This window comes from Leptodactylus fuscus, chromosome 3 (genome assembly GCF_031893055.1).
Source record: "Leptodactylus fuscus isolate aLepFus1 chromosome 3, aLepFus1.hap2, whole genome shotgun sequence".
In the NCBI taxonomy this organism is placed as follows: Eukaryota; Metazoa; Chordata; class Amphibia; order Anura; family Leptodactylidae; genus Leptodactylus; species Leptodactylus fuscus.
In genome coordinates this window covers 203,306,174-203,319,151 of record NC_134267.1, presented here as the reverse complement: position 1 = coordinate 203,319,151, position 12,978 = coordinate 203,306,174, and the positions used below count along the sequence as shown (strand labels likewise).

At 42.9% G+C, this 12,978-nt stretch overlaps 1 protein-coding gene across 1 annotated transcript in view; it reads right to left on the bottom strand.

The window, feature by feature from the left end:
• STAG1 (STAG1 cohesin complex component) overlaps positions 1–12,978 on the bottom strand; it is a 120,389-nt gene that overhangs the window by 35,918 nt on the left and 71,493 nt on the right. The window contains exons 2-7 of the mRNA XM_075269065.1: positions 11,303–11,430; positions 11,090–11,219; positions 10,854–11,012; positions 10,408–10,504; positions 9,085–9,161; positions 8,583–8,787 (exon numbers count right to left, since the gene is read on the bottom strand). Of these exons, the coding sequence (XP_075125166.1) occupies positions 8,583–8,787; positions 9,085–9,161; positions 10,408–10,504; positions 10,854–11,012; positions 11,090–11,219; positions 11,303–11,331 (697 nt within the window). The 5' untranslated portion in view covers positions 11,332–11,430. The remainder of the gene's footprint in view (positions 1–8,582; positions 8,788–9,084; positions 9,162–10,407; positions 10,505–10,853; positions 11,013–11,089; positions 11,220–11,302; positions 11,431–12,978) is intronic.

Sequence of the window (12,978 nt, the reverse complement as noted above, 5' to 3'; positions counted from 1 at the left end):
ACTTTACAGGTATGGGGCCGGTGGGGACCGGCCCCGGGGGATGTAGTTTACACTTTGGGGGGGAGAGAGGAGGGGCCGCCAATACAGACCCGGCATCCGCTGTAATAGAGAGGCGGATGCCGGCGAGGGATAGACGCCGGCACAGGTGCTGGGGCCTGAGACATCGCTGCGCTCCATGCTGATATTCCCGGCGGGGGGGACGGAGGAGCAGAATAGCAGCATCGCTCCTCCCGCTGCTGGCTTCATGCAGGGCAGGGCAGCGATGTCTCAGGCCCCGCTGATGCCCCCGTCTATCCCTCGCTGGCATCCGCCTTCCTATTACAGCGGATGCCGGGCGGCCACATTCGGACTATAAGACGCACCCTTCTTTTTCCCCAAAATTTTTTTGGGAAAAAGTGCGTCTTATAGTCCGAAAAATACGGACTATAAGAGACTATTTGAGACATATTGTAGAAAAGATTAAAAATGAAATAAATTTCTCTGAATCTACATACTGATATTGAAAAAAATAAAAAGGCAGTTTTTAGTCACTTTTGTCAGCCCTTTGGATACTTAGCATATTAAAGGGATTGTCCAGGATAAACTAAGAATTAACCCCGTAAACTAAACCCCCTTCCCTCGACTAACTTCTAATTTACTTAAAAAAAATAAATAAATAATCTATAATTACTCATATCCCTGGACCGCACGAGGGATACTTTCTGATAATCCAGTGACGTTCCGTTTCAAGTCTTCTGAAATGGAACGTCACCATTACCTCCCTTCCATCCCCATCAATTAACCAAGCCTTCCTGTGTCTGGGAACAGCTCCTCCTCTCTGCTAGTAGTGGGCAGAATAACTTAGCTAGGGGAACAAGGGCGGGATATCTTAACTAGGGAGAAAGGGGGGGCTAGTAGTCGACGGGATAGATTACCTAGAGAGAAAGGGGGAGGGGCAAGTAATGGACTGGATAGCTTAGAGCAGGGGTCGGCAACCCCTGGCACGCGTGCCAAGACTGGCACGCGAGGCATATTTTGTTGGCACGCCAGCCAGCCCGCAACATTCATGCACTAAATTGAGAGAGAACGTCCCTACAGTGCTCTGCTAAAGCTGAGGTGTAGGACACGCCCCCTTCTCTCCCTACCACCAATCAGAGGTGAGCCTCTCACTGCACAGGATAAGGGCTCCCTGGACCTGCTGCTACACGTGAGGAGCTCCTGCCGTCTGCAGCCCTGAGGAGGAGAGGAAACTCCGGGGAGCAAAGTGAAAGTAAAAACACCAGGTACATGTGTGTTACTAACTATTCTTATTACTGTCAGGCATTTGGGGTTATTACTTTAGTTTTAGGAACTCCATGTGCCTCACCATTAATAGCAGTTAACCCCATCATGTCCGTCACATTAACCCCTGTGTGGCTCATATAAGGGTTACTGAGGTGTGAGACATATGGAGGTACTAATAAGAGACCTATATAATGAAGATATTCACTTATTACCTCCATATGGCTCACATATCAGTGTCCCTTATGTAAAGTACACAGGGGGTTAATGTGAGAGACGTGATGGGGTTAACTGCTATTAATATGAGGCACATTGAGTTACTAAGCTGTAATGTACATGACCGGACTTTTTATCCACAACTTTGGAAGAGAGTACAGACTTATACATTTAAATTGACCCATATATACAGCCATTTTTTGTGGCTGTGTATTTGGGCCAAAATGAAGAACTAAAAATTATGGAGCAGGTCCTATATCTCTCCTATACGTACCCTATACATGTCCTATACATACCCTATATCTGTCTGCATTTGCGGCCCTGTCAATTCATTTTTAACATGTAGGTCAGTGAAAACCACATGCGTGCCATTTGTGTGCAGGAGGCATAAGGCTGAGGCCCCACGTTGCAGAAATGCAGTGCTTTTGTTGCAGATTTTGATGTGGTTTATGTCAACCAAAGCTAAAAATGGCTACAGAAGGAATGAGAAATATATAGGAAGCTTCTTATAAGTCTCCCTTCTGATCAATCCACTCCTGGCTTAGGCTCAGAAAAACAACATGGGGGCCCCGGCCTTAGGCTAAAGCCCCACGTTGCAGAAACAGCTTTTTTTCGTTTCAGATTTTGCTGCGTTTTTGAGCCGAAGCCAAGAGTGGATTGAGCAGAAGGGAGGTATATAAGGGGGCATTCACACTACCATCATTGTCCGACAGGTAGGTGTCAGGTTTTGCTGTCCGCTTGAAAAGTCGGACATCTTTACAAACGGGCAGTTAAGGACAGGCACGGAGTGCAAAAGAACGCACCTGATCGCCATTTAAATGAATGAAAAGTGTCACGGACACAGGTAGCGTCCGCTGCTAATGTCTGTGCGAGATTTTGAACGGTCACTAGCAGCGGACACTACCTTTCGGACTATGATGGTAGTGTGAACGCTCCCTAAGAAGCTTTCTATATATTTCCCATTCCTTCTGTAGCCATTCTTGGCTTTGACGGAAAAAAAACGTAGCTAAATCTGCAACAGAAAAAGCTGCATTTTTGTAATGTGGGGCCTCAGCCTTAGTGTGATTCTATTGGGTGGTGACACTGTAACTAGATGCAATTAGAGAGAAAGGGATGGGGTCCTGAGTGAGAGTAAACTAGTGTGGATGGTACACAGGAAGCTGCACATCAGGAAGTTACACCAGGTAAACAAATGCAGAGGATGCAGCAGCTTCCAGAGACACCCAGAAATCACTCCAAACACTCCTAAAGGTGTATGGGTGTACTTATTAACCGATTACTAGCACTAACAGACTGTAAAAAAATAAATAAAATTCTGCCCGGAAAACCCCTTTAGGTTGATTAAAATGGCAGCTATGGTGGGTGACGGAATAAGTTGAGGTGAAAGTCTATTCTTATTTTGTATTTTTTCTTATTGTAACACAGTTGTGTGCGTTTATGTATGAATATAAATATTTTTTTGTTACATAGTATGGCCTCAAGTTGAGATAAGAGCTCACCTGGGGTAACCTTGCAGAAGTAAACGGCACCTTGAACACTACAGGAGCCCCAGGAAAAAACATCCCCCTGTGGTGATTAGTCACTGGCAGAAGGGACCTGTACTGCCAAGGTTTGCCATCTCTGTCACTTCATGGAGAATCTAGCCATTGCGTGCTTGCCAGATTCAACAAAGGCAGCTCCACTGCATCTACTTCTATTTACTACATAGCACTCATTGGTGCCAAGACAGCACCGCGCTCAGTATTGTTTACATACTGCGAGCCACAGCGCTTATTCACTGTACAAACTGTAGTAGTGAGTGTGAGTAATGCAGTGATGCCAAATAGATGTGAATGGGACAGCGCACTACTACAGCTAGTACAGAGAGCCGTACTGTCTCAGTACCAGTGATCTGCAGGGGTCTGACCCCACTCACCTAATATTGATGGTCTATCCATGTTAGAAGCCAAATATCCTTTTAAAGGGAGCTTGCCACCAGTGAAAATGCAGTAAAACGTGCAGGTAGCAGAAACTGAGCAGAATGATAAGATAAAGTTTTGTGAGAGAAGATTTAGTATAACTTGTCATATATATCTCTCTGCTGTTCTATGCAAAGAAATACCCTGTTTCCCCGAAAATAAGACATCCCCCAAAAGTAAGGCATGGGGGATGTTTTGTTAAATTGCCTAATATAAGGCACCCCGGAAAATAAGACATCCCCAAAAACACTGCAGCCGGCAGAACACTGTGCACAGCTGCTGCCTCTGCTGTGATACCACTGTTCCTGCTGCTGTAAGATGAGCTGGGAAAGCATTGTATGTTGTGGGGAGTCCACTCTCCCAGTTCATCCCACAGCAGCCGGAACAGTGGTATCACAGCAGAGGAGGCAGCCAGCTTTCCTGTGCACATGGAGCACAGCGTTCAGGCAGCTGCAATGCCCACTAAGTGAGGCTCTCCGGCACAACCACCGGAAGCCTCACTAATCTCTGCTAAGCCCCGCCAACCACTTCCACCACCGTGACCAACAGCAGCACCAGCGCTGCTATGAAGATGGGGAAGGTAACTAGCATACCTCCCCCCCACCACCACCACCTCTTGCACCACCTACAACCGACAGTCATGCCGGCACTCCGTTAAGGAAGCGCCGGCATGACTGCCGATTGTCCCCCGCTCCAGCCGCTCCATAAGACATCTCCCGAAAATAAGACAGGTCATATATTTCAGAGGAGAATATAATATAAGACACTGTCTTATTTTCGGGGAAACAGGGTAGTAAGTGAATCGGGGAGAGATACTGTCAGTGACCGACAGCTACTGTATCTCTGTATGTACACTCATACACGGAGCGCTGCCATCACTAATAGGATTGCCTTCTTGACTGAATTGCTTTTTCTACACACAGAAAAGCAGAGACAAATGAATAAATGACAAGTTATACTGCAGTGTCTCCCACAAAACTAAATACCAATTTGCTGAATGCCATATATCTGGATGAGGTTGGTTCTGTAGTAAGTGCACTAAATTCTGCAAACCAAATTTACAGGAGATTAATACTAGAGATGAGAAAACACTATTCGAAACAGCAGTTTCAAATAGCACGCTCTGATAGAAATAAATGGACGCAGCCGGCACACGGGGGTTAAGTGGCCGGCCGCCGGCAAAGTCTGCGTGCTGGCCGCTTCCATTCATTTCTATGGGAGCGTGCTTTTCGAAACGGCTGTTTCGGATAGTGTACACTCATCTCTACTAGAGACTACTAGTTGATTTAAAAATAATTTTCTTTAATGCCCAATACTTGGGACAGGTCCTCTGCTATACAGTTAGGGCCAGAAATATTTGGACAGTGACACAATTTTCGCGAGTTGGGCTCTGCATGCCACCACTTTGGATTTGAAATGAAACCTCTACAACAGAATTCAAGTGCAGATTGTAACGTTTAATTTGAAGGGTTGAACAAAAATATCTGATAGAAAATGTAGGACTTGTACACATTTCTTTACAAACACTCCACATTTTAGGAGCTCAAAAGTAATTGGACAAATAAACATAACCCAAACAAAATATTTTTATTTTCAATATTTTGTTGCGAATCCTTTGGAGGCAATCACTGCCTTAAGTCTGGAACCCATGGACATCACCAAACGCTGGGTTTCCTCCTTCTTAATGCTTTGCCAGGCCTTTACAGCCGCAGCCTTCAGGTATTGCTTGTTTGTGGGTCTTTCTGCCTTAAGTCTGGATTTGAGCAAGTGAAATGCATGCTCAATTGGGTTAAGATCTGGTGATTGACTTGGCCATTGCAGAATGTTCCACTTTTTTGCACTCATGAACTCCTGGGTAGCTTTGGCTGTATGCTTGGGGTCATTGTCCATCTGTACTATGAAGCGCCGTCCGATCAACTTGGCAGCATTTGGCTGAATCTGGGCTGAAAGTATATCCCGGTACACTTCAGAATTCATCCGGCTACTCTTGTCTGCTGTTATGTCATCAATAAACACAAGTGACCCAGTGCCATTGAAAGCCATGCATGCCCATGCCATCACGTTGCCTCCACCATGTTTTACAGAGGATGTGGTGTGCCTTGGATCATGTGCCGTTCCCTTTCTTCTCCAAACTTTTTTCTTCTCATCATTCTGGTACAGGTTGATCTTTGTCTCATCTGTCCATAGAATACTTTTCCAGAACTGAGCTGGCTTCTTGAGGTGTTTTTCAGCAAATGTAACTCTGGCCTGTCTATTTTTGGAATTGATGAATGGTTTGCATCTAGATGTGAACCCTTTGTATTTACTTTCATGGAGTCTTCTCTTTACTATTGACTTAGAGACAGATACACGTACTTCACTGAGAGTGTTCTGGACTTCAGTTGATGTTGTGAACGGGTTCTTCTTGACCAAAGAAAGTATGCGGCGATCATCCACCACTGTTGTCATCCGTGGACGCCCAGGCCTTTTTGAGTTCCCAAGCTCACCAGTCAATTCCTTTTTTCTTAGAATGTACCCGACTGTTGATTTTGCTACTCCAAGCATGTCTGCTATCTCTTTGATGGATTTTTTCTTTTTTTTCAGCCTCAGGATGTTCTGCTTCACCTCAATTGAGAGTTCCTTTGACCGCATGTTGTCTGGTCACAGCAACAGCTTCCAAATGCAAAACCACACACCTGGAATCAACCCCAGACCTTTTAACTACTTCATTGATTACAGGTTTACGAGGGAGACGCCTTCAGAGTTAATTGCAGCTCTTAGAGTCCATTGTCCAATTACTTTTGGTCCCTTGAAAAAGAGGAGGCTATGCATTACAGAGCTATGATTCCTAAACCCTTTCTCCGATTTGGATGTGGAAACTCTCATATTGCAGCTGGGAGTGTGCACTTTCAGCCCATATTATATATATAATTGTATTTCTGAACATGTTTTAGTAAACAGCTAAAATAACAAAACTTGTGTCACTGTCCAAATATTTCTGGCCCTAACTGTATATCAGCAGAGGTCAAAATCATGGACCTCCAGGGTCAGCTGTTTGAAGCAGTTTCTGCACTCCCAGAGTATCGCAGTTCAACCCTAGTCACATAAATGAGTCTAAACTATGCAAAAACCATGTGACCGATGTACAACTTGGTCTTGATTACGCACCGTTGCAGCAATCACCCAAACACTGATCGACGTTGGCCTGACACACAGGATCCACACATCTTTATCTAATGACTTATCTTAATGATAACCTACCCATTGTCAAGTGTGGGAAAACCTCTAAGCTTGCTATTGACTTAGAGGTGTACAAAAACTGTATGCGTGTCTGTACTGTGTGACCCAACCTATAAACCGTAAAGACAGCAGCTTTGGAAGACAGAAAATCCCACATACAGGTTGTCTATTCTATTTAACCCCTTCCCGACATGCGCCGTAATAGTACGGCGCATGTCGGGTCTGTAACTATGGCGACCGCCCGGGAGCCGGGCAGCCGCCATAGCCGCCGGGTGTCTACTGCTTTAAGCAGTAGACAACCGGCTCTAATGCCTCTGATCGGTCCCCGGACAGATCGGAGGCATTAACCCCTCCGGCGCCGCGGTCAAAGGCGCCGGAGGCGCCATTTTCCCGGCGGCGCATGGGCGCCGCCATTTTGGCCGGGATCGCCGGCTCCTGGAGCATGCTCCAGGGCTGACATCCCGTTGCCATGACAGCCGGGAGCCTTGTACAGGCTCCCAGGCTTGTCTGCAAATCCTCTCTTTTGCAGGCTGGTGTATGCAGCCTGCAAAAGAAAGGATGCTTTTTTGCAATGCATTAGCATTGTAATGCATTGCATTAGTGATCAGACCCCCTGGGGTTCAACACCCCTAGGGGGTCTAATAAATGCAAAAAAAAATAAAAATAAAAATAAAAAAAAAGTAAAAAAAAAAATATAAAAAGAATTAAAAGTTCAAATCACCCCCCTTTCCCTAGAACACATATAAAAGTAGTTAAAAACTGTAAAACATATACATGTTAGGTATCCCCGCGTCCGAAATCGCCCGCTCTACAAATCTATAAAAATATTTTTCCTGTTCGGTAAACGCCGTAGCGGGAAAAATAGTCGAAAGTGCCAAACCGCCGTTTTTTCACTGTTTTGATTCTGATAAAAATTTGAATAAAAAGTGATCAAAGCAATAACATTTCCCGAAAATGGTAGAACTAAAAAGTACACCCGACCCCGCAAAAAAGACGCCCTATGCATCCCCATACACTTACGTATAAAAAAGTTACGGCCGTCGGAATATGGCGACTTTTAGAAAAAAAATTTTTTAACACAGTTTTGGAATTTTTTTTAGGGGTCAAAATGTAAATAAAACCATATAAATTTGGTATCCCTGGAACCGTACCGAAACACACAATATAGGAGACATGTCATTTTGGCTGCACAGTGAACGCCGTAAAACCAAAGCCCGTAAGAAAGTCGCAGAAATGCATTTTTTCTTCAAATCCACCCCATTCTGAATTTTTTTTCCTGCTTCCCAGTACACTATATAGAATAATCAATGGTAGCATCATGAAGAAAAATTTGTCCCGCAAAAATTAAGACCTCATATGGCTCTGGGAGCGGAGAAACAAAAAAGTTATGGGGTTTAGAAGGAGGGGAGTCAAAAACGAAAATCAAAAAATGCCATCGGCGGGAAGGGGTTAAGAAGCCAACAGAGGCGGATTCCTGTAATGCTTACCTCTTCACTGACCCACAGGAGCTGCCACATGTGCTCCACTGATGGCACTAGGAAGTAGGAGTAAGGAGTGTGATCTCCTTATCGCTGCGTTCCTTTAACTATAACAACCTGTAAGTCAGAACTTGACCCTAGCTACATTCAATGCGATACAGAGTTGAATTGGCCACTGAAGTGTGATAACAGTCAAGCCAAGATTGTCATATAGCACTAGACTTCAGATTACACTTAATGAACCGTCAGTGTTATTTATGGAATCAGGAAAAAGAATGACAATGTCAGCAAAGCAATAACACCATTTCTGGTTGATTATCCAGCATCAAACATAAAAAAAAACAGGGAAAAAAACCCACCACAATTTAATGAAATGTGAAAGAAAACATTGTGTAGACCGTTTCATTCGGATATAATAAGATGACAAAACCATTTGCCTAAGCTGCTTTACCTGCCAGTGTGCTTGTGTGCCTGAATGCCCGGACCTGAGAGTCTGAGAGACCGGTCAGAAGGGAAATCACAGTGTCCATCATGTACTCGTCATAAATGATGCTGTACTGGCACTGCCGGATCAACACGCCGATGAACTCGCAGAAGTTGCAGCGAAACTTTTTCCAGTGAGGACCGGGCATTGTTAGTGGGTAGTCACCGCTATCCTAAAAGACACCAAGTGGTACAAAAATCTCTTAAGTTTTATTACTCCAAATCTGGAACAAAGACTAGAAACAAAGTTCTGGCTGAAGTCACACAGCTCCATGTGTGGCAGTATGGCTACCACCAAGAATGGAACCACATTCTGTCTTCTGAGATCACAAAAGCCTTTCCCAAACCATTATTTAAGAAAAAACAAAAGGCAAATTAATTTAGTTTGGGCGAATTGCCTTGTTCATACAGATGAGAGCTCAGAATGGTTCCTCGGATCCTGTTGGGAGTCTCAATATCTTACTTCATACCTCATCAAACTCTTCAGTCATTTTCCGAATTATTTCAGCATTCTGCATATTACGGAACATTTCAATTCTCACAGTACCTGTAAGTAAAAGAACAATTCAGAAGATGGTCCTGGTATCCAGATTAAACAAAGCTTCTCCATAAACTGCAATGAATCTGAATGTGATACATGCCGCCAAAATAAAGAACAAATAAAAATGTCCCGTACATCCTCCTAATTCATAAAAGGGGTTTTCCAGAATTCGAAAACCAAGGCTGCTTCGTTATGGAAAGGATGTGCCAGGTACTGCACCTCTACTGTAATGAATGGGGCAGAACTGCAATATAACAAGCCGCAGACCAGTAGGGCAGAATTTGAAAGAAGGGAGCCATGTTTTTCTAATATTGAAAACTTAGTAAAACCCTCTAACAACTTTCAATTTTCGGGCAACATTAATAAATGATGTGAAATCCTTTACCACAGTGACTCCTTTCTTTGAAAACCCTGTCCTGAAGTCCACTTTTCTATCTTTATACACAGTCCAGTCATATTAATGTGACCACCGCCTACTTTTGACGTCAACGTTAAATAACCAATCGCAGAAGGTACGTGTCGTCAGCCATCTGGGTGCAATCATCATTGTGGAAGACACGCTGGATCAACACAAGAATGTATCTATCCTTGCGAACCATGTTCAGCCCTACATGTGAATTGTTTTTCCTCAGGATGATGACATCTACCAGCAGGACAATGCGACGTGCCATAAAGCTCGCAGTGTACGTGCATGGTTCGAGGAGCACCAGGATGAGTTTGCCGTACTCCCTTGGCCAGCAAATTCCCCGGACTTGAACCCAATTGAGAATCTATATTTGTAGCTGCTCTCAATCCCATTTGTGTTTTCAACTATTTGCAGAACTTGCACAGGCAGAACTGCAGTCTTGGCTTGTCTTGAAAGATGAAGCCCTGTTCTAGGTTTTATAATACAGAGAAATAACTGTATGAAATGTCCCCCTCCCCAGCTTCAGCTGCTTATCGGTACTCTAGTGTGAAGCAGTATGAATATTCATGTAGCAAGAAAGAAAGGAATAAGTCAGGTTTTACAAGGAAAGGAGCCAAAATCAGTTAATAAATTACATTACAACATTAATTGTTTAACAATCGCTGCCCGAAAAACACGTGGAGTTTAGATTCACTTTAAGCTACTAGAATAAGGGAGTGGGACACAACAGTTGTTTGTCTACAACATTTTTCTTCATCTCCAACTTTACACCACTTCTTATTTAGCAGTAATGAATCCAATAAGGACATTACTAATGTATTAAAGCCTTAGATACAAGAATCTTACCTTTACACCCTGAACACTGGATGAAGAAGTTTATCAAGTCCAGAAGTGCAATGTCTCGGTCTTGCTTGTAGGACTCAATCCAGTCATCGACTACAGACTATGGAAGAAAAGGCACATGGTTTGGATAAACAATAACAATCAAAGTTCATGCTGACTGTCATAGCATATTGGAAAGGAGAGTTCCAACATTGCAATGTACCAGCCATCCACAGGATAGGTGATAAATGGTACATCTGTGGGAGTATGACTGCATGGTGTTCCCATATGAATGGGGTGGTGGTAAGTATGGTAATAACACTCTAGTTTTCTTTATGGGGCTGACAAAAGTGGAGCACAGCACTCGTCTACCTTTGGCAGTGAAAAATGAAGCATGCTTGACAGCAAAACCTGAAGAGTATATATAAGACCATGCACACTATGGGATTGGCCATCTTAATACTGGATACCTGCATGGCACTCTTGCCCATCTTTACAACTTCAAAAAGGGTGACTGGATCGCCTTCTCCATTCTGCTGAGGATGTCCATTTGCCCTCCCCCTTCCTCTGGCTCCTGGCTCCCCTCGACTGCGTTCACCTGGAGTCTTCCGTGGTTTCTTTATGGCAGACTGCAAAAAGAAAAAATTACTAAGGACTAGAATTCCTCCAGGTCAGTGTGCAAGTCTAGAGATCTCAGTATACGTACCGGAGGCCTCCCTGGACGTCCTCTTTTTCTCTTCCCCTTAACTTCAATGTCCTCCACAATATCAGAGCTCATTTCGGCTGCCACGGCAGACATGTCTGTGTGCACTGTTGCGCTCTCATTTGTAGAGTCCCTGAAACAGAATATATATTTCACTCCGTGTTTTATATCATGAAAAATAAGCTTTGAACACGACAGCACAAAAGAAGAACTTACTGCAAAACTGACAGCTCGGAAGTAATCATCTTTACACAAGTTTCTTTTAGAAGAGGTATAATCCCAAAGAGAATTGCTGCTAAATGTTTGCTTCAGGTTCAGCTCTTAGAAATGCCTCCGTAATAGACCTAAAAGAGAACAGCGACAGTGTTAGAGAAAACTTAGGGCAGCTTCTTAATGTTACCGCTACTCATTAAATAGACAAACCATCTAGTGCACAAAACTATTGCGGGATTTCAACATGGCCGATCCTTTGTTTTTTACACAAGATAAGCTGCCACTAGACACATCTGGCAGCCACTTATCTCCTTCTTACCACTAAGACAACATGCATGCTCAAACATCGAGTGCGCATACATATGGGAGAAATAATTGTCTATAATATTAAGTGAATGGGCCACTAGTCAATGGTTAACTAAGGAGTAAGACCACATTAAATGGGGATTCCTGGAATTAAATATTGGTAAAAGTGGGGGTCAGACACATGCGGCCCCTACAGATCAGCTGGGTGACGAGGCTGCAGTACTCAAACGTTGGTCCCATGGTACACAGGTAGCTTAGTCCCATTCAAGTGAGCAGCAATAGACACGAGGGCACAGCCCCTATGATATATATAGCAATGCGCCTGGTATTCAGTGAAGGGACTTGAGTGCTCACCCAAATGCTGCAGCGCCTTCAACCAGCTGATCAGTGCATGTCTGGGGATCTGAAGAGGAAAAAAAATATAATATAATATAATATAATATAATATATATATCTGCTATAGGCACACTAAACAATTGGATGATTAAAACTTAGACATACCACACAGAAAAACTGGCTATAATCATCATACAAAAAAAAAAACAAAAAAAAAACAAAACCATAATTAAAATTAAAAAAACAAATTACGAGATATATATATATATATATATATATATATATATATATACATATACATATATATATATGAAGAGCTCAACGGAAAAATGGCCTACGTCCACATTTTGTCATATTTCAAATTATTACCTAGAAAGCTTCTTTGTACCTCGTTCTATGCATTGGGTTTACAAGGTACCTAGGATTAATGACCTAAGTCCATATATTTCAATGCAGAAGAATTTACATTCAATGGAATAATGGCCTAAGTCCAATACAAACTTACTTCACTCTCGTTGGTCATTTTTTCATTGAAATCATGACTTCTGGTCTGTTGTTTATATTAGTGTAAAAACTTTGTCTTATTGTTTAAAAGGCTCTAAATCGACTTTTGCACATATTTAGCGCCAAAAAGGGAGGCAGGTAATTATTATTCTTCATCGTTTAATAGTAGTAGTAATTAATTAATAATATTAAATAAATAATATTTACACATGAAGCTGCAATTTTTTTTAATAAATACTACAATTTATGATTAGGATTAACGGTGTTCATTAGCTGATTACATTGGATAGATATATCCCACAATAATGCCCGTTTGCTTTAGGCTAAAACTTTAAATTTAGTTTTTCTCACAATATTGATTTTTGGACTTAGGCCATTTTTCCGTTGAGCTCTTCATATATAAATATATATATATATGTGTGTGTGTGTGTGTGTGTGTGTGTGTGTGTGTGTGTGTGTGTGTGTGTGTGTATGTGTGTGTGTGTAAGTAATAGGGCAAGGGGCATATTTTTCAGTACAGCCGCTACCTCCCC